This window comes from Ambystoma mexicanum, chromosome 14 (assembly GCF_040938575.1).
Source record: "Ambystoma mexicanum isolate Mex_15411 chromosome 14, UKY_AmexF1_1, whole genome shotgun sequence".
In the NCBI taxonomy this organism is placed as follows: Eukaryota; Metazoa; Chordata; class Amphibia; order Caudata; family Ambystomatidae; genus Ambystoma; species Ambystoma mexicanum.
The window spans coordinates 282,123,811-282,146,546 of record NC_090940.1 but is presented as its reverse complement, the minus strand read 5'-3'; the positions used below and the strand labels follow the sequence as shown (position 1 = coordinate 282,146,546).

Genomic DNA, 22,736 nt, shown 5'->3' with positions numbered 1-22,736 from the left:
TATAAGTTACTCATCATAGTGACTAATGTACTCCTAGTCCATAGTCCCCTTCCCTCCATCTGTCCCACCATCCTCCCCCTTAATAAGTCATGGGAGCTGAACATCAGAGAGGATGCCTGTCGATCTGCACTATGCCTACTGCTGAAGTTTTTCCGGCTACTGCTGATGCTGGGAATATCTGTCCAGATGAGGAACCTGATTGAGAAGAATACATTGAAAGAGTATTACTGGTAAGTTTTTCCTTTTGTACAACCACCTTTCGAGATACATTGCCAATGTCCACACACATTTGAACGGTATCGTACGGTTTTTCTGACAGTAATTACTTTTAAGTAATTACTTAGAAAACACTTTGATTCATATGGGTGGTTGTGGTTTAAAAGAATAAAAGGGGTGTGGAGGGGTTTCGGGGAGGGGTACTAGTCTGGGGGGAAAGTGGGACTTAAGGTTGGGGGTGGGGGGGGGCCCACCACATTTTTTAAAATAAATTCAGAGTGATTTCTTCAAGTAATTACTTTGAAGTAATTTACTTTGAAGGAGATATCCACGGCAAAATGACATGGAACCATAAAATGCCTATGAAAAAACCCTAACTACTAGTGACTTTCCTAGTGCTAGTTTTTATTTCTACTATTCTTCAGTCACTGGAATGTTCTACATAATCAGGTTTATTGTATTATTCCTCTGGGAATTCTCCCCTCTAATCAATGTTTCTGAAGACACCCAGTCAGGCTAAGGGTGTATTTTTGGCCCCGGCTGTCCGGACGAAAGAGGACAATGTATTACACCAAATTATACAGGAGTTAATCCGGCTGGGATTTTAGGCCTCAGAACTCTTCAGGTGGGGAGGACTGATTTGGAGACTCACAAACTGCTGATGCTCTGTCTGGCCTATAGGTGGCCTCTGGTCCGGCCTATCCTCCTCGACACTGCCACGCTTTCATTCCTCCACTCTCCATTGGATGCATCCCGTTAGATGGGGTCCCTCCCCTAACCAGAGGACCAGCTTTCTCATGTTTAATTTTCTCCACAGTGCTTCCACCAATCTCGTTCTCTCTCTGGTTCTCCTCCTTCTGATATCCTTCTGCCTCTCACATCCTTCAGCACCCGTTTCACCTGCTCATCCAATGTCTCACCTTTCACCCACCAAACGTCTCTCCACCTTCATCCTTCATGTTGCCCAACCCCCACCAGTACTTATTATTCCAACTCTCCTCTCACCACCTCCTCCCCCTCTGCCTCCTCACACTTTCTCTGCCTCACACTTATAGCTCCTGTGATGATCTTCTCCAGTACCTACCCCTCTCGCACCTTCCACACTCCAACTTGCTCCAAACACCATTCTTCTGCTACTCCAACGACCCACACCTTCTGCAAAAGGTGTGATTCTTTTACAGGGGCATGGCACCTTTCTTGGCCTGGCTTTCCATTAATTGGTCTGTGTTAGCGTCACAGGGTAAGGACCAGTTCAGAATGGGTTGGTTCTTGTTCTCTCCCTCAGTGGCTGGCCTCATGAGACAGAGGCTAAATGAGAGGTCTCATCCATGTTGAATTCTATTTGGTCATTAGCATCGTCTTGATTACTGGCATGCCACCCATTTGGTGTTCATTCTAATCAGATCAGTGAGTAATAAAATAATGTCTTAGTGTCTCTGAACTTCTACCCACAATGCAAGCAGGCCTTGATTGGCCTCTGTAGTGTTCATAAATATATTTCGGTCTTCCACTGCATGTAGACCCACCCACCTGCTCCCCAACATTACAGGAACTGAGCTTCTGCTCTGCTTGGGCATGCACGCTGGCAGGTATTGCTATAAGATGTAATGTTTGCTGGTTCCAAGTCTATCCGCAGGTCTCCTACAGAGTGTCACTGATGGCTGTGGCTTTTCTCATGCAGTAGTGTGGCCCTGAGAGGGGCCACCTGAATTCTAGAAGGTCAGAAGGATTTATCCAGGCCCAGGGTCACTATAGTTCTGGTGGTTATCCTGTGATAGTCCCTTGGTAATGTGACATGCCACAGTAGATCTCCATATACCACCTCTCTGGCTGCAATGCTTGAACCTGGGGTGATCTCCAGCCCTGAGACCCTTCCAGTTAGTTTGTCATAGTTTCTAAAGATATTTTCCACCTAGTTAAAAATCCATAGCATGCAATTGTAAACACCTATCATTATTTGTATTATGTAAGGCTCTCTTCTCATGGTGAGGTCTCAAGGCACCAGGAAAGATGGCGGGGCGGTAAGAAAATTAGTAGAAATGTTTGACTTACTGTGAATCACTGGATGTTATTCTAGACACAGAAAATACCTTAGTGTTACCAAGAAAAATGTGGTATTTTTATAGACAAGTATGGTTTCTCAAATTTATCTTTTCAATTTCGAATTTGTTTACAGCAGTCGATTTGTGTTTATTCCTGGTCCTGAAGATCCAGGTCCCAGCTGTATCTTACCAAGGTGAGCTCCAATATTGTAACACAATCTAGTATAGACTGGAAAGAAGCAATGTTCCTTGAAACTCCCAAATAACTTTTTCTTGTAGGCCACCAATTGCAGAGAACATCACCATTGAGTTCCGGCAGCGAGTACCTTTTTCCATTTTCACCACAAATCCTTGTCGGTAGGTGAAACCTTATTTACTTAAAGCGGGGAAAAGGAAAGAGCATAACTGTTTTCAAAACATGTTAGTTTAATTATTAAAACAGTTAGTTGTGCTAAAGTTCCTCTGCTTCATGCCAGACCCATAGTCTTAATTTATTAAGCTGACAAGGTTTCCTAAACTTCACCCCCCTTTCATTATCAAATTTCCGTTTGTTACTTCCTGCATCTCTGCAGTTCCTCTGCTTGCTAGAACTAGGTCTGGTTTGGTGCTTCCAACTTCAGACTTTGTCACAGGAAATTGCACGAAGGCTGCCTTATTCGTTTTTCAATCTCCTCAACGGTTCATAACCCCTAGTAGATAAGGTACAATAAACCTAGCATTTTGACTTTGTATGGGTCTGGAGTGTTTTGGAATCTAGTACCATCAAACTCTTTGGTGTCACATGTAGCTAATGGCAGAAAAAAAGTAAAGTGCCAACTTTTAGTTCCAGAAAGGGTAAACCTGCGTGGAAACGTACCAAAATGTCGCCCTCATTTGTGCACCCCCACGGTCACTGTGACTTTGGGAGCGCATAAAATACAGACTCCCATTACTGCCCCCAAGCAGAGCGCGGGTTGCAGGGGTGTCCCCCGCTCTCCTTGGGTGGCAGTAACAGGAGTCTGGCTTGAGGGGGTGTCCCCTGCTTACCATTGTGGTAAGCGGCGGGCAAGAAAGTAAAAAACAAAAAGCACATGCACCGTCAGATCCACCCATGCAACGGCGCCACAGGGATACCGGGAAGTCGGTGGCGCACACAGAAGTGTGCTGCCCTAAAGGTTAGTGAGGTGCGGGGGGTGGTCGGGTAGGGGTATGCAAGGTGGGGGAGGTGGGTTAAAGTGATCTATTTGATCACTGCGCCACACCATAATTGGCGTCAACATTATTTTTGACTCCGCAGTGATCAAATAGATTCGATCTGCATCTGTTACGTGGAAGTGTGTGTGTATATAAACAGTTGCGTTTGTTCTATTGATTAATTATTCCTGGCATGGCATTAAATAACGCATAGCTTGTAATTTATTTTAATCTGGACAAATATGAACAACACTTTTCTTTTATTATTAAAAAAACAATTACAATATAATGATATTTGGTTTATAAATAATTTTTCAAATACATGCTCTCTTGTTAAAAGATCCTCTCTAGGCGAGGTGCAAATTATATTTTTCAATTAAATATGACTTTCACAATTTCTCAACCTTTCAAGAACAACATCTCTCTGAAGCCAAATCTGTGTACATTAATATATAGGCTGCCTAAACTAGCAATGGTCAGAAAATTAACTTCTACTCAAAAAAGCTCCATGGAGCTGACAGTGGTTATAAAATTAACACTTGGTTGGCGTAGCTTTTTGTGCTAATAATGTTTAAATGAATTGCTATGCAAAAGAATCAGGAATGGTTGTAAAATAATGGTGTATGAAAACACATTAATCTATTCTCAAGAAAATGTATGTAAAATGCTTAACACTTTGTCTAGGCAAATATTGCGAAAATGCTCAAAATACAATTGTCAAGCTATAAAACAAATAATGTCTGTCATTTCCACTTAATTGATGAAATGACTGCCTCAATATCAACTTGAAATATCAGTTAAATGGATTGCTTTTCTCCCGCAGATTTCTCATCTGTTAGATATCCTCATCCAGCTCTGCTGCTCAGAAACTTTGACTCGGCCATTGATCCCTCTTGCTCAGTGTTCGGTCGTCGGCTCCAGACGTGACTTCCGGCATTGTACATATACCACGTCACTGTGCACCATGCCTCAGTTCCTTTTTTCCTTGCGCTCGACATGCTGCTGTGAGGAACACGACAATTTGTCAAATCTTTATAAAACCTCAACCGCAACATGTCCGATCCCCGGATTTCGGGCTTTAAGAGGTGCACCGACTGCCATTCCATAATGTTGATGACCGACCCCCATGACATTTGTCTGCATTGTCTCAGGAAGGATCAGGACACAGGGGTGTGCTTTGTGCCCCAAAATGCACTTGGAAGTCCTTATGCGAGAGGGGTGCCAAAGTTGCTTTGGGCCAACCGTCTCCAAATCCCTGGCGCAGTTGATAGTTCATTCTTCTGTTCAAGGTGCTTCCCTTTGGGGTTGACCTCCGCGCCAAGGGTCTTCACCAAACTCATGGCAGTAGTCAAGTCTCACCTCAGGAGAAACCCGGGGTCCATGTATTCCTGTACCTGGAAGACTGGCTGATCCGAGGGAAGTTAGCTGGACAGGCCTTCTCATCTGGAGGACACCTGCCGTCTACTGCACAAGCCGGGCTTCTCCCTGAACTTGAAGAAGTCACAAGTTACACCAGTCCAAAGGCTCCAGTTCATAGGAGTAGTCCTAGACACTCGGGTAGGGAAGGAGAGAGGCAACAGTATAGCACAAATGGTGGAATTGTTTTGGAACCACGCCACCGTACCAGCGGCTTCCTTCCTCTGCCTCTTAGGTCTCATGGCCTCTTGTATTTTTCTAGTGCCAGAGGCCAGGCTGCGCATGAGATCCCTTCAGTGGCTACTAAGAAGTCAGTGGTCGCAGTACCTCGGATCCCTCACGGATTCCATCAGGGTGTCTGGGTCAGTGGTCGATGACCTCAGCTGGTGGACAGATGGCAACAATCTCATGGCAGGGAAACCCTTCTGGCCTCCATGGCCTCTGGCCAGAGTGGTCACTTATGCATCTCTGAAGGGTTGGGGGAGTCTCACTGCGAGGACCTGCAGGTGAGCAGCCTTTGGTCAGCGATGGAAGCCAGGTGGCACATGAACAGGCTGGAGATGCGAGCCATCGGGTTAGCCCCGAGGTCTTTCGCCCTGTCTCTCAAGTGAAAGCATGTCCTGATTCTGACGGAAAACACAGTGGCCATGCACTACCTGAACAAGCAGGTTGCCGTGCATGGTCTCCCGATCTGCAGAGAGGCAATGCAACTGTGGTTCTGGTTGCTGGAGATCCAAATCTTGGTCTCTGCCGTCCATATGGCGGTGACAGAAAATGGCTTGACGGATGCTCTGAGCTGACGGAGCACGGTCTCGCACAAGTTGGAAGTCTGCCAGGAAGTCCTAGAGGTCTTCTCTCGCTCAGGTACCCCATCAGTGGACCTGTTTGCCACGGAGACCAACAGGAAGTGCAGACAGTTTTGCTTGAGGGAATTCCCAGCAAAGGGCGCACTGGGGCACGTGTTTCTGGTGGATTGGACCTTCTCTCTCCACTACGCCTTCCCTCCGGTTCCCGTCATCCCATGGGTCCTCCGAAGTTTGAAGAGGCTTCATGCAACCATGATCTTGAACGCCCCGGACTGGGAAAGGAGAACATGGTACTCCGACCTCTTGGATCTGACCATCTGTCTACCTATCCACCTGGAACTCCTGACCCAGTCGGAAGGTCGGGTGCTTTGGTGGTTGCGATTACATCCACCAGCAGAGTTGGCAAACTTCAGGCCTTGTATTGTAAGCCCTCGTTCCTGCGGGTATTTCGGGATAGGTTTTGCCTAAAAGTAAGACCTGGCTTTCTTCCTAAAGTGGTATCTGTATTACACCTTTCGGATGGATTGTGTCCTCCCACATATTCCTCATCCTTGATATTCAAGTCTGCTTGCTGCTTGCTTTTGAAAAAAATGTCATATGGTGGTGTAGCAGCGAGTCTTTGTCCTCGATGGCCTCCGTAGCGTTCCCTTGTGACGTCGACACTGGCATAAGAAGCACACATGCTGACCGTTACCTCAGTTCCACTTTTTTCTGCTTTGCTGCGTGCTTTGGAGCTACTCGCCTCAGCAAATTTTATTTACGTTTGTTTCATATTCTTCGAATATGTCCTCGACACCGAAGACGGGCTTCAAGCGGTGTTCAGACTGTGGAGACAAGATGTCTATCACAGACCCTCACCGCGTCTGTCTGTGGTGCGTGGGTTTGGGTCACAAAGTCGACGACTGTGGCTCATGTCAATGCATGATTTCTTCAGTCAAAGGGGATAAATCTTTGAGGAAGATGAAGAAGATGATCAGCCCCCTTTTCAACATCTTGTTAAAACTTTAAAGGATACCAGTAGCTGGGGAACATCACCAGGGACAGAGTTTGCTAACCCAGAAATGGCTGGTCATGAAGTCCCTTCATACAGAGCTGAATTTGTAAATTCGCTGCATATTTGAATGGTCCAAACCCGCAGCTGCTATGGAGACTGATGTCCAGTTAGGGAGGCTGTTTTAACATTTCATGCAGCCTTGAGAGTAAGGGTTATGAAAAACTGGCTAAAACCAGATTATGTTCCATCGGTTAACAAACTTTTAACAAAGAAATACAGAACAGCTTCTGTGAACCCTCCTTTGTTGAACAGGCACCCCACACCAGAGAACCTGGTTGTTTAGGCAGCAATCGTTTCTTCAAAAGCTGTAGCTTACCCTTCTGCTCCGGTATATAAGGAGGATAGAAGATTTGACTTTTTGGGAAAGAGAGTATTTAGAGCAGGGAGCATGGCATTACAATCAGATAATGCTACCAGTGCCTTAGCAAACTACACACACACTCTTTGGGATGTAGCTGCTCTTGCTGCAGAACTCATTCTGGAGGGAGTAGAAAGAGGTTTCTTAAGCCTAATTCAAGATGAAAAAGATGCCATGGGGCAGTCTTTACAGTCCAGCCTGGATAAGGTGGATTCAGTAAACATTCCATGGTTGCCAGTAGAGTACTTAGCTGCATGTCTTGGCTAAGAAAATTAGGATTTTCTGCAGACGTCCAGGCACATTTACTTTTGACAGGACTTCCCTGTTTGGTGAGATGGCTTTTGGCATGGAAAAACTGCAAGTGTCTCGAGCTGCAGTAAAATCATTAGGGGTAGCAATCAGACAACCTCAATCTTCAAGTCAAGCATGGAGAGGACATTGTTTTCATTTTTATTCCTCTGTCTCTAGAGGAAGAGGTCACTCCTAGTGGAGGTAAAGGAGGAGGAACTCCCCGTTCAGCACCCGCAGAGTTACCCTCAGCTGTAGATGGTTCCTGCCCTCAAAACGAGGGAAGCGTGTCATGATAATGACGGGCAACACAGTGGCCATGCACAACCTCAGCAAGAGTGTGGGCGTAGGGTCATTGCCCCTGTGCAGAGATGCAATGCAGCTCTGGTTCTGGGAACTGAGAGAAGTAATCACTCTTCTGGCAGTTCATCTAGCTGGAGAGACGACCACAGTGGCGCCGCTCTGAGCTGGCAGTGTGTTGGGAAGGGGGCAGCCCCCACCCACTTCGGGCGCTTTAAAGTAAGGCGTGATGCATTTGAGCACTGTGATGAGCCAGGAAGGAGGTGGGACAGTGAGAGGGACGCCTTCCCGTCCAGCAGTACCCCATGCTAATATAACAAATTAGTTTAACCATATGGTGTGGCCCCAGGCGCGGGCAGCATCGCTATTTTGCGTAGATATTAATCCTAAATTGAAGATAAGGCGTGCGTGGTAAATGCAGCATTACATGCACTATGTCCAAATTCATGAGGCTACAGACATCTCCAGTCATGCCTTAGCTCCCATGAGGATAATTTGCATCCCCACCCGCCACACCGTCTATTCATTGTTCTTGAAAGTGTTGCAAAGATAAGTGTCTCACCCAAGAGGAATGTTCCCTATAAGGCAGCGATCAGGGACCGTGCCTGGTGCTGTGCATGTTATCTCACGTTGGCCAAAGCATGACCCAGCCCATTCCTGAGTGACCACGAGTTATAGCCCATATAACTGACTAAACCCTAAGATCCCCGAATTCCGTGACACCAGGTGCCCTTTGACCACCAACCCCAAAATAACAGGTCCTAAAATCTTCAAAGAGGATGGACAGGGCATGTTGTTGAAGCGACAATTGTGTGATTTGTATTGCGAGGTGCTGGGAGGGATACATTATAGTTCAAAACGAGGGCGGATTCCTTGGAGCCGGATGGCGCGGACAGAGTGAGTGAAATGTGTGGGTGAAGGTTAGAGTGGCCCAGAATCTCCTGTGTGTCCGACTTAATGCCTGCCAAGTGCACAGTATGAGTGATAAACAAGCTGTATAGTAGGAGTATAATTAATTTGTTTTCTGACCTTCAACGTGGGAAGAAGCTCAGCCCCACAGCACCCTTGTGATGGAAGACGGATGGACAGACTGGGCTGGGACCAATACACTGGCACCCCATATGGATAAAGGCAGTACCTGTATAGGGTCCATCCAATCAGCCGCGTTGGTTTTTGCTGTATATTGTTGCGTCATTATGACGCTGTCTACCTTTAAAAGTTTCTGCTTTTACCTCCTTTCGGCAGAATGTTCGTAGCAGCAGAGTTCATTGCTGTTGCTCTCATCTGTGTGTGAGATTAAACTTGTTATCCTTACAAGATCGAATTGGGCCTTTTTTCCCTAGCGGGTTGTATTCTCACGTGTGAGCGTTCAGGGGCTTGCCATCAGTTGGTGACCCCGACGTGATCCCAGTGCCCCCAGTACCTGTGGAGGCTTTCAGGCCACTTCTCCATGAGGAGCTGCGCCCACCTACAGCAATCAGACCCAAAAAACCATGTTTTTTTAGTGGTTTAGCAGGAGCCATTTTAAGAAAAGTCCTCTCTGCTCTTTGAAGCGGGGCGTGACTGCGAGGAGAATGCAGGCTGGTGTAACCCCGTGACGGAGGAGTTTGGGTGAGCATGCACATGTGAGTAGACTCTTGTAAGTGTGAAAGGGTTGAATACTGGGAGAGCATGGTCATCGACGTGACGTGGATGAGGGTAGGGTTATTTTAAAAAATGTGTATTATGAATGGAGTGTTTCGGTATAGTATTATACTGTAAGGCATTATAAGGTAAGGCAAAGGTAAGGCAGGCAGACCCTCCTCGGAAGGGGAGGGAAGGTGATACCACAGGATACTATATAATTTAAAGGAGGAATATAAAAATAAGTGTAGTGGTCTCGTAAAAGTAGTAGGCCTGGAACAAGTAGTGGTTGCTAATTTAGCGTATTGTGTTTGTGCTTTCTGGGTATGGGGCATTAATTGCGTGTGTCGCGGTGTGGTGTGGTATTGTATTGGATGGTCTTGTGCAGTGGTGTGCGCGCAGGGGAGGGTGGTAGAGAAGGGAGGGGGTTGATTTTCTTTTTTTTGTGGTTATAAGCAAGCGGCGCGGTAGAGGGGTTTTACGGGGTTAGTTAGAAATACACGTCACTAGCATGGGGGGATGATCACCAATAGTGCACATGTACAAGGCCTTGCAAGTATTTCGGAACATATGTCCACATTTCTAGTAGCAAAATATAAGGGGAAGCTGCGTATGTTTGAGGATGCAGAAGATGAAGGGAATGGAGTGGAGGCGCAGAGACAGAAAGATGGGAAGTGCAGAAAGGGAGAAGAAGCGCCAGTGGGGGGCATGGGATTATATCCCTTGAAAACATATCCCAGGGTACACTAATCCAAGTTATGTACCTGCGGTGATGGGCACCCCTTCTGCTGCGGTAGGGTCTCCCGCAGCATCAGTAACCTCACAGGCTACTGCTCCCCTACCTACGTATACCCAACCGCCCGAAGTACCGTCATCACGGGTTACAGATCTAGAGAGTTCGAGGATAAATTGTCAGGATTACTAAAGGAACTGAAAAGGCTACAGACATCTCCAGGAACAGGAATGGATATACGTGTTTTGAGAGAAGGAGCTAGGGAATGCAAGTCGAGGGAAGTGCTGCTTAAGATGGATACTGCAGGTACAAGACGGGGAGGTGTTGAGAAGGAAAGGAGCCCGGGTGGGTGGATTATCCTAGGAGAGGAGAATACAGTGTTGGGAGAGGATGTGGAGGAAGGGGATGCTGGTACGTTCACAGAGGATCCAAGTGAAGAAGGAAGGGGTGAAGAGGCAGCTGAAAATTCCCCTCAAGCAGGGGGCAGGTTGAGAACCTGGTAAAGAGAAGAGTAATTACGCGGAAGGTGTGGGAAGTAGAGCCAAAATGCAGATGCCTCTAATACATAAGGGGGAAGGGAGGACACAGTATGTGTCCTGGACCCAAATGGATAAGAATAATTTAATTAAGGCCCTCCCACAGCTCACAGCAGGTGCGAGCAAGTGCATATATGAGTTTGAAAAACAAACGGAAGGGGTGCCCGTAGCAATAGGGGATCTTAAGAGCCATTTGGTTGCCGTAGTTGGGAGTCAAGGTTGGATACCCGAGAGTAATCCTGGTGGACGATGCACATGATGGAGCATCATTTAATGGAGTTAGAGCATTGGTATGGGACGCAATACGCAGGGCCTTTCCAGATACTCACGATTTACAATCTTTGATGCAGTATTCCATGGAAGATGTTGAAGACCCAGCTAGATTTAGTCTTAAAATGCAAAAGAAGTGGAAAGCTGATACGGGAGGACCGTGGGATCAATCATTACCGTTCTTCTATTTTATTATCAAGAGGGGCTTGCCGAAGGAAGTTTAGAAGGTGCTTGATAAGATTATGAGTATTGAGGTGAAGGGATGGCTGGAAATACAGAGTATAATAGTGCACCATTGTAAAAGGATTAAGGAGCGGAAGAGGGAAACGACGCAAAGGCGTCAGGGGGATGAAACGAAATTGGTGGAGAATAAATTGGCAAAGGTTGCAGTTTAGGTGCCTATGCCGGGGCCAATACAGTTAGAAGGAACAGGGAGTACCCAGCAAGTTGTGAGTGCCACTATTGCAGCGCTCTGGGCCGAAGGAGGACAAGGAAAGTGGGGCAGGGGCAACAGTACCCAGGCCTACAGAGGCAGCAAGTTGGGCTGCAGTGAGAAAGAGGGTGATTTCAAAGAAAGGAGCAAGAGGAGGGCGGTTTGGACCCAGGGGAGGTGGGTTTGGGCAGTCTCAATGTTGGAATTGTTTCAGGTGGGGGCATTTCGCAAGGGAATGCAGGAGAAGGTCTGCAGTGGGGTAAACGCATGGGGCACAGCAACAGTGCCAAGGGTCAGATGGACCCCAAGAACTAGGGTACCAGCAACAGGGTTTAGGGTACCAGAATCGTGAGTTTCCACAGGGGCCATACCAAACGTATAATCAGCAGCCCCAAGCACCGGACACACAAGCGCAGCACCTGCCGCAACAAAAGCAGGCCATTGCTGCCCCCAGTAAATACGGTGCTAGGTGGGTCTGCCGCTCCCATTTGGGAGAGCAGCAGTAGGGAGCACTCGCCTGTCTTGTCAATGAGAACCCATCCTGAAGAGGAACCGTTGGCGGGGCGGAGATAGGAAATAAACAATTCATATTCATGGTGGACTCTGGTGTAACTAACTCATGGAAGGAAACTTACCACTAGCAGGAAAATATCTTGATGCGCAGGGATTCTGTGGGGCGATTTCCAAGGTTCCATAAACTGATGAGTTTGATTTAATGGTGGTAGGGAAGCTTGTACAGGCACCCTTACTATATTCCCAGAGTTCCCCAGAAAATTTACTGGGTAGGGACCTGCTCGGTAAGTTAAACATGACTATATCCTTCACAGATAATGGAGTAGTCTGTTCCACGCCTAGGATGTGTGCTGCTAGTGCGATGTTGATAATACAGACAATGACAATGGAGGAGTTAGTACGCAGGATTCCCATAGACCTGGACATGTTTATGGTATTACAGTGCTTGTGAAGACGGTGGTGCCCCAGATTGCCAAGCAATGCTGTTGAAGACCCACTGATTTATTTTTCAACCAGCCGGTTCGCCGAGGTGGTGGCAGGAATGATATTATCACTGGACCTACAGGAGTTGCTGGTTTAGGACAAAAGTGTTGTCTTTTTGGGAATGGATACGGACGGGTGTGAGTGGTGCACAGTTCCCTATGTCGAACCAATAGTGCAGGTAAAGGAAATGACGGATGACGAGCTGGTTGGGAATAACAACAAATGGGGAAATAATGTTAGAGATTTGCATCCCATGTGACCTAATGATACAGTTCAGGAGAGTGCAGTGCCCCTTAATGGCAGCATTAACTCCATCCCTATTTTTCGATGAAGGTTTACAGCACGCGCCTTCGCAGTTGTAGACTACAAATCCACATGATGTAGGATTACTATAAAATGTAACACCTGTGCATTATACCCCTGAAGCCAGATGCAGTGCTGCCCAGGATAAGACAATATCCACTCTCAAGAGAGGCGTTGGAGGGCATTAGAAAAACAATACAGGCCCTACTGGACCAGGGGATTATTGTGCCATCTACATACGCCATGCAATAGGCAATATATCCGGTTAAAAAAATCTACGGGGGCTATTGGAGAATGATTCAGGACTTGCGCCCCATAAATGATGTGGTGCAGAAAGAGTTTCCAGTAGTCCCGAATCCTGCCACGATTTTATGCAGTATCCCGAAAAGAAGCCACATATTTCACTGTAGTGGTCTGGAAAATGCATTCTTCTCGATTCACCTCCATCCGGAGTCTAGGTACCTACCTTGCAGCTGTCACGCTCACCTGATTCCCACGGGGGCGCTGGCCTGGTTTCGAGTGCTGATGCCTCTTCAATGGTGAAGCGCAGGGCTCTGAAGATGGATAGGACGGGCCCCTCTACTCTGGCTAATCTGGCTCGCAGGAATATCCTCCTGTATGTGAAAAGGGAGTATTACAATCTGGCGGAATAATGCTCGAGCCTCCCACTTCCTTCCAACCCTCCTCGATACCCTTCCACGATCCCCCGTGAAGTCTCACCTTAGGGTCTGAAAGGACGAGCTCTCCATCCTGCTTCTGACGCAGGGGCGCATTGAACCCAGTTACTTCACTGGATTGAGGTTGGATGGGAGTTCAGGTAAGCTTGATTATACTGGTAAGGCGCTGTAAAAGTTCTGTTGCAAGTTCAAAAGTTCAAGCTTTAAATAATAATGTTCATTGTCTTTTTCAGGTGATGAAAGAAGATTCCTTTGGAGACTTCTTGCAACAAAGCGCTAATGTTGATGTCTTTTCCCCATAGGGGCCGGGGTCCGGAAAATGCCTGGAAGCAGCAAGACCCGAAATGAAATGGGAATGACCCAACAGGTAAGTCTTAGAAGGAAACTGAGCTTTTCCTATTCCCTTCCTTCTCTCACCTTGTGTTCTTGTCTTTTTCTCTCTAGGCTCTGGGAAGTGGCTGCGAATCCGGATGATCGCTGCTGAAGATGGAGGCGCCCAAGAAAGGTGAGTGAAATGCAGCGCTGCAGCGATCGGAGCGAAATGCTTTTAAAAATGATGTCTTCCTTTTCAAGATCATCGGTGAGATGTCTCCGTGATGCAGCTTTAGCAGGTAAGGCCTTCTTCCTCCCCAATTCTCTTCTTATCACCCTTTGCAGGTGTCCCAGGATGCTGACAGGCGTGGCTGAAGTCCAGAAGCAGGAGCTGACACGGTGAGCGTCCAGCTGCTAGGTGCAGAACAATGCGAAGCACGTGTGGCTGTTCGGGTGGGGTTTAAATAGCTTTGGAAGAAGTTCCAGGTATGTATCCTTCCACCGATCAGGTATGTATCCTTCCCCGACCACACCTGGGTGGAAAGTAGTCCCACAGGTAAAGTAGTCCCATTCAGGCCTCAAGAGGGCCTGGATGTAGCAGCATGGTCTGCATCAGGTAAGTGCACATAAAAACACTTGAACACATGTCCAGCTTTATGAGCCTGGCGCCTAAGGCGCCAGGACTGGGGTCCAACATGAGCCTGGCGCCTAAGGCGCCAGGACAGCGTCCAAAGGGCCCCAGCTTGGGCCCGCTGGAACTTCCCTGGGGGGAATGATGCCTGCCTCTGGGGTTGCTGGGTCGGACCTGGCTCCTTGGAGGTAGGCATCATGACAGCAGCAAGGCCAGATGAGCTTCAAACACATTCGATTGCCTCAGGGAGACTGAGAGCCTAAGCATATTTAACAGAATACTGCATGCTGATCTTGGGAATATTCAGGGGCCTAGCACGATTTTCCAGTACGTGGACGATCTGCTAGTGTGTAGTGACAGTGAACAGCACTGCCAAAGGGACTCCATTACACTGCTAGAATTCCTGGCCTGTAAGGGGTATAAGGTTGGCATGGCAAAATTACAATATTGCCAGCAGGAAGTAATCTATTTGGGCAGTTTGTAACGGCCAATGGGAAGAGGATACTACCCGCTTGGCAGCGTCAGCACGTGCCAGCCCCAGACGCGCCTCAGTTAAAGAGATGCATACGTTTCTAGGCCTGTGTAACTAATGCAGCGCCTGGATGCTAGATTACACAGCATACACAAGGCCACTTTTGCAGGCCCTGAGGGAAGCTCGAAAAACAAAGGACCACAAGTTACAGTGGACGGCAGAAATAATCAAACAGTTTGATGACTTAAAATAAGTCATTCGTTCGGCACCCATATTGGCCACCCCGGGATTCTTTTTGTTTTCACATTCTGATGGTCAGCTTATGACAGCAGTGTTGACGCAAAAAAGCACTATGGGCCACAAACCATTGGCCTATAATAGTGGTTGATAGGTGGAGACTCTCTTCCGGGTAAACTGACCAAAGGGCACTACAAACCCTTGGATTGAGATTACAACTGCAACTCTGACAAGAATATTTCAAAGGAATTGCTTTTAAGTAGAAACCCTCGGGTTTATGTTTTTGACATTTACTGAGATGGGATTCATGCCTTACTAGCCCCGTACACAAACCCCTGAAGAATTTCCGAGTATTTGACACAAGACACTAAGATCGGAAAGAAACATGTCGGGCACAATTTGTGGTTGTGGAGTGAGATTATGAAAGTGAATGAAGAGTAGAGTGAATGGAATGAGATCGAGTGAGATGTGTTTAATGAGGTATGGCCCAGTGTGAACATCAGCACAGCACAAGACACTTTAACTGACAAGTAATTGAATTAACACACTTACCTGTTGAAGGGGGAAAGCTCATGCAAATACCACAGTGAACGTGCCTTCTTTATCTGCTCTATAGGAGACTGAACAGACACTTTAACAATACACTGCATGGTGTTCTTAACATTTGTATGTATTTGAAAAATAAAATATGTGTATTTTTTTATAAACTTGTTTCTAAGCAATGTTTTTTCTCAGTACCATAAGTGAATATGGTACTGGAAGAGAACTCTCCTAGACAAGGTAGCAATTACAATCACAAGCTTTGTGTTTCAAAGTGTTAAGGGTTGATCCCTTTAGTTCGAGGGTATGCTTGTGAATTGTATATCCCTCCATCTCTCTTTTTTGTTTGATCAGGTTCTAGTACGGTCCTTGACCGTGAGATGTATATATCGCTGCTCAAACCAAAGTCGGACATCACAGTAGAATACGGAGTGCATAAATAGGTCCGGACTAAAACGAAGTGCGAACGAGACTGATCCAACATCCGGGCAAGAGCACATAAGCTCCATCTACACTTGGGAACACGACTATTAGTTGGGCTAATACGCCTAACTGGGTGGAAAACGACACGGACTAAGATATTAAGGCAGTTTCTTTAGAGAAAATGATGTGCTGAATGAACATAGCACGACGAAGCAGGCTTATATGCCCCAAGTACCACTACGGATCTAACCCAATAGAATTTTGCAATACAACCACATCACAAAATAATAATGGCACTGGATAAGTGCAAAAGCTATGATGACAAGTACGTTACTGAACTGCTGGAAAAAGCCTCACTGCTGGGAGGTTCCTCTGAAGCCACCACGAATATTACCAATTGGGATGAGTTAAGCAACATGAAAAAAAGACTAATAAGAACTGAGCTGCATGGTTCCATCATGCTTGAGTATTTGAGGAAAGGGACGCTACCCCAAGGCCTGGTAGTCCGAAATGAGCCATGGCTCTTTCTAGATAACCCTAAATTCATACTGCAATGGAGCTATGTAGCGAATAAGTGTGGTCGGGACTGGCTGATCTTTATAATTGATACTGCAACAGAAATGACAGAAAAAATCTTGATTGACCTCAAAACACTCGAGGAGGAAATGCAAAAAGCAGTACCTTTAGACCTGTATAAAAAAAAGACTAGATGATTTCTTGATAGAGATGAACATCTTTAAAGAAGACACTCTGCGAGAACGAGTGAGAAGGATAAATAAAGACCGTACCAATTTCAGCCATGGCAAAGCCTTCCCATACACACAAGAAAACTACTATACCCAAGAGGTGACCAACGGCACTTATGCCCAGGGTGGACAGGGAAGAAAAAAGGTGACATTTAGGAACACCTCTTTCAGCTCGAGTGATGGAAGCTCCTTTGGAGACACCACGACATACCATGGTAAATCCAACTGACGCAATAAGAGTAGAGGAAATAACTCCCGAGGCTGCAGAGGTGGGTACAGCGGTAACAGAGGAGGGGGGAACCCAGGAGGCAGACCAAACAACCAATAGCATTTTTTAGAGAAGGGCCCGGAGGCCTCGGACCTAGAACCCCGGGTCACACGAAGCATGCAAGCCTTGTGGTAAACCTCTCTGATTATCAACCAACAGAGCAAGAAATGGAGGTATTGGAAAAAGGGGTGGGTTTTGTCCCTATGAATTTACATAGTTCCTTTACATTTCGGCAGGAATTCAACCAGTTCATGAGAAAAATCCATTTACATCAATTCTTTGAGGATAACGCTCATGAACAAGAGACCACAGAATCTGGCCTTTGCAACAAATCTACCTTTTGTGTACCGTTAGCAGCCCAGAGTCTAGAGGCTCTGGTGTTTCAGAAAAGGGTACTCAAAGAGGTCAAACAATTAGAACAACAGGCAAAAGGAAAGAAGACTTACCAAAATACCAGCTGCAAAGAAATCCTAGCGTTTAAACAACTGTCTAGCAATCACGGTATTGTAATACGCAAGGCTGATAAAGGAGGAGCGACAGTGATTCTGAACCATGCGGATTACGTAAGGGAATGTAATCGACAATTGCTCGATTTAACTTGCGACCAACCACTCACTGAGGACCCTACACTACGCCTATTGAAGCTGATCACATTAAAAGTGACTAAAGCTAGAGAAAGAGGATGGATCAGCCAGAAAGAATTTGACTTTCTCATTAAAGATAAACCCCAGATTCCACAATTTTACATTCTCCCAAAAATACATAAGGCCTTGATTAATCCATCAGGGAGACCAATAGTTTCTGGTGTGAATTCAGTTCTGGAGCCCCACTCGTGCTTTTCAGGCACATTTCTTCAACCAATGGTGAAAAAGATGGCCTCATTTGTATTGGATACGACACAAATCATTTCGGAGGTGGAAGGGTTGAACTTTGATCCACAAATTGAGATCCTGGTAGGCCTTGATGTAGTGGCTTTATATACAAGCATTCCCCAGCAAGCTTCATTGGACGTGTTAGAGGAGAAATAACTACGAGGCCATATTGTCAGAACCACCCCCCATTTCGTTCATTTTGTGGGACGTTGAAATGGCTCTAGTAGAGAGTTATTTTCACTTTAATGCGGAATTCTTTAAACAGGTACAAGGAACGGCTATGGGCGCTACCCTGGCTCCTAGCGTAGCCAATCTCTATATGGAAGGTTTTGAAGTAAATATAATCATGAATGCCACTAACCCTTTCATTAGCCACATTAGAAAATGGCGTCGTTATATAGATGACATTTTTATCATCTGGACGGGCAATGAACAAGAATTGGAACGGTTTTTCAACTGGATTGACCTACAGAACATATTCCTACACTTTACGTACCAACATAGTGCGAAATCCCTCGATTTCCTAGCTAATACCAACTCTGCTGATCCCGAGACTAAGAAACTGTACGTTAAACCATTCAATACACCTACAGATAGAAACTCTCTACTACATTATTCCAGCTTTCATCCCCGCCACGTCCCCTAAAACTAAACAGTACCAAAAAAACAGACTATCCGGTCTAAATCATTGGGTACAATTTACAGCCGTGTACACTCACCTAGAATCATATCTCCATCAAGGAGTGACATGTTGTAGAACGCCAGACACAGTAATGGAGTTGATTTGCCCAAAAGTAAACCGAGTAACACTGCGCAGGTGCCAACATGGAACACAAGTATAAAAATCCCTGGAAATGCTTGGATTCAACCAAAACAACCCTGGAAGTTATTCGCGCCAGAGAGAACGTCAACAGACATATCGCTGGTGAACGCGGAACCATCACAGAAGACGAACGGTAAGAAATATCACGGGCAATAATGATTACTGGAATGCACGCTGCACGCTGGATGCAGTGATGCAAGGGCAGTTCATGTGGGAAGAAGCATTAGCAGCTGCTGCCTTTGCCTTAGAGAAAAGTTGTACGATCATAATGGGGTGTTCAGTAACGTTGTATGTGGAAAAAATGTTTGCTATTTTAGAAATGTCAAAATCTACCCTGACTACACAAAGGTCGTCGGGATATGAGATTATCATCTCTAAACCCCATATTCATGTGGTTAGGTGTAAGACAGTGAATCCTTCCACCTTTTTAACAGACATGCCTGCTACAGAGGTCCTGATTGCGCAATAAGAGGGGGAGGAGGATGACACTCGTAAAGCAATGGATTGTGTATTGGCAGATGTTGAAGTACTTTTTCGTTGATGGGTCATTCACAATTGGGCAGGAGGATGGGCAGAGATGGACAGGTGCAGCTGTGGTACGACTTGAGGAAGAGGAGTACCAGACATTGGTCATGCAAATGTTGCCCACATATTCTGCACAAGTGGCAGAACTTGTGGCACTCATCGAAGCACTGAGGGCGTCAAAGGGGCATCATGTCACGATACATTCGGACTCAGCATAGGTTACAACAGTACATGCCAGTCCCTCCCGTTGGAAAAGGAGGGGTGTTCGGAGGGAGGATGGGTCACCAGTGCAGCATGCGTTGCTGTTAGAACTGTTATCGCAGCCACCTGTTTTGGCAGTCGTCAAGTGTGCTGCCCTTACTCACAGGACAGACAAACTCTTGAGGGGGAACCCAGCCGCTGATGCAGCAGCCAAAATGGCTGCATATCTGTCAAATGAAATATCCACTTCGTACGTTGTGAATGCCGCACCAACAGGCAAACATCCAGTGTCTTATACAGCATTGCCCATCTCCCAGGGCATCTGAGAAGGAAAAGGAGTTGTGGTTACGGAGAGGATGTAAGCAATCTCCGACAGATCTGTTATGGATGCGGGAGAGCTGTGGGAAGGCAGTAATGCCACCAGGAGCTGCTAGCAGTAGCTTTTGAACAATTGCACTACCTGTCTCACAGTTCGAAACAACACATAGCAGAAGAGATACAGGAGGATTGGTTTATACCAAACCTCCAGGAAAGCATCACAGAAATGTTCATACATTGCACCACATGTCAAAGTTTTAGTCAGGGATGATGCTACGAACGTTCCAGGACACCCTACCCCACACTACTGACCCGTTTCATGAATTACGCATAGACTATGCTGATATGGGTGAGCGTTGTATTGGATCCAGGTACCTCATTGTGATAGTCTGTCCCTTATCAAGGTGGGTAGAAGCAGGACCGTGTGCACGTCCGGTTGCCAAGTGTGCTGCAAGGTTTCTTGTGCAGGAAGTTTTACCACGCTGGGGTGTGTGCGAGGTTTTAACATCAGACAATGGCACACATTTCTTCAATACATTATTCCAACACGTTACAGCACCGCTGCACAGACAACTCGGGCAGATCCTGGTCATATAATGACTCGACCACTGCTGCTGAGGGAATATATGTTTGCAGTTTTGTGCACCGGTGGAACAATCCTCGGTCCAGGGACCGTACGAGGTGGTGTTTTATACTCGGTTTACGGTAAAAGTGAAAGAATTACACTACTGGGTTCACCTCTGACGTTCCTAGGGCACCAACAGAGAGCACAGTGGCGCATCATTCATCTTAAAAACAAGGGGCAACAGTCTGTGTACCCCAATTGCCTCAGCAGCCTTCCCAAGGGCGATACGGGTGTGGTGGCACATCGAAGTGGCGAGCCAAAAGCTCAGCTGCTAGCTCTGCATTTTTCTTTTTCTGGGAGCGCTTTTTCTTCTTTTCTTCTCTCTCTCTCTCCCTCTCTCCCTCTTTCTCTCTCTCTCTCTCTGCCTCTCGTCGTTCTCTCCCTCTCGTCCCCTCTTGGTTCTTTTTTCCTTTTTGTATAGAGTACGTCTTTCCATTTTTTGGTGTCTTGTGTGTCTGTGGTTTTATTTCAGGAAAGAAAAAGATGGATGCAACTTTGTGGACATATCTATTATAGTGGGTCAGTAATTGCTGGAGGATTGTGTGTGACATTACTAGTACTACTGGCAGTGTATTGGGGTGAGGGTATTATAGGGAGGTCCTATAAAGACGGGGAGTTGGGGAATCAGGATTGTATATTATTCAAATGGAATGATTCATATAAGTGTTGGTAATACAAGTGTATTTACATATATCAGTACTAATGTGAACAATAATAATAGAAGTGGATTTAATGAATCTAATATGCAGGTTACGTCTGTGAAGAAGGCAGAGAATAAGTTGTTTACAACAAGCAGGGGATTGTCGAGCACTATGAAATGGTATAATGATATTTCTGACAGTACTGCTAAAGCAGCCACCCTTGAGAATGCGTATAGAAGAATGAAGAGAGGAGTATGACAAAAGTATGATATATATCAAGGGTTGGTTGATGTGATTGAGGATATTCATCAGCCCGAGTGCACTAATCCATGGTACTCTGATATGAGGGGTATGGGGAGAAACTCTGTGAATGGGACCTGTTATGTATGTTCTCATTCCACATGCGTCAGTGGCTCCAAAGGTGTTAGTGCCACAAGCAGTCCAATTATAGAGGCACAATGCCCGGTTCATCTTGCGCTATGCTGAATAAAAGGATCATTCCATGCACACATTGTGGAACTGCAAATGGGCCAAGATTTTGTGAAATGCACCCAAGACCCAAGAAATATATAATGTGTGTGTCGAGTTACCCTATCTGATGGTGAAGGGGCGGAAGTATGTCAATAATCACTGGCAGGATAGCACACTGCCTTGCTTGGCAGAAGGACTGTTAACATATAGCAAGGAAAGGATAGCACGAGTGGTCAACTTCCGAGCACAAATCTGCACCGAACATATCGCAAAACGTACATGGATTGCAACGATGGCAAAGCCAGTGCACAAGGAAGTAGAATATAGACTCTGTTTCCGTAGGAAATGTACAGTCTTTATCGGCACAAACAAACATTGTAATAAAACTCTCTTTATCACAGAATGAAGAAAGGAACGGCGGCACTGATGGATTACTACTGGATCTGTGGCCGACAAGCTTATTTGCACCTCCCAGCGTCATGGAGGGGCTGCTGTTCACTGGCCACATTGCATTCAGCACTATTAATAATCCCAGAAGAACACCTAAAGAAGGGAGTACTGCCTGCAGGTGGGCCAACAAGTTTGCCCGCAGTGAAGAATGAAGATAAGAGTTTGGTTCCCACACAAGAGCCCAACATCCGGCTAGGAAAAGAACAGTTCCAGCAACCACAGAAGATGAAAAGATTGAATAACAAATCTAAAGACTCTTCCACATTACAAAACAAAATACCACAAGAATATAGGCTTTTCAGTTCAGCAGAATCTTTTTTCACCTCTTTACTGTTGCCTGGAGTGCAGGCTGCAGCCAATGCCAAATGGCTGAAAATTGTGAGTGGGAAGTAGTCCAGCTCGCGAACGACATGGAGAATGGATTCAACGTGATCAAGGTCGAGCTGCAGGCGTTAAGAGGGTGGGGTTTGCAAAAAATGTGGCAATTCCTGTTGTACATTTGTTCCTCCAGAAGACAAGGAGGAACGCATCACTATCCCACATCATTGCAGCCGTCCATGGCCTGAGGGTTCGCACAAAGGAGGAGGGAGGAGTATAGGACAGTGACTGGGTAACTGGCTTTTAACTGAGCCCCGTCGTGACTAGGAGCGATGGTGAAAATGTTAATACCCATCATTGTGTTTATCCTGGTCATTTTCTGCACTTGTCAGCTGGTTCTTTGATGCTGTGCCTCTGTGACACCTGATAGCGCAAGAATGATGGTATCAATTGGAGATTCAAAAGCACCTTGCGAAACAAAAAACATTGAAGAACAAACCGATATCCCACAGGGTGGCCCGAAGTATGAAATGTTCCCCATCCCGTATGGATATGAAGTTGATCCTCTATACCACACAATCATTTCCCCACCTCCTGATCCAGAAAATTACACAGCGGTTTGGGTGGACCTGTCGAGGG

General features: G+C 46.2%; 1 protein-coding gene across 1 annotated transcript in view; it reads left to right on the top strand.

The window, feature by feature from the left end:
* The window catches only part of POLE2 (DNA polymerase epsilon 2, accessory subunit), a 1,095,907-nt gene that overhangs the window by 902,000 nt on the left and 171,171 nt on the right, over positions 1-22,736 (top strand). Inside the window, exons 14-15 of the mRNA XM_069637399.1 lie at positions 2,393-2,452; positions 2,538-2,615. Coding sequence (XP_069493500.1) covers positions 2,393-2,452; positions 2,538-2,615 — 138 coding nt within the window. The remainder of the gene's footprint in view (positions 1-2,392; positions 2,453-2,537; positions 2,616-22,736) is intronic.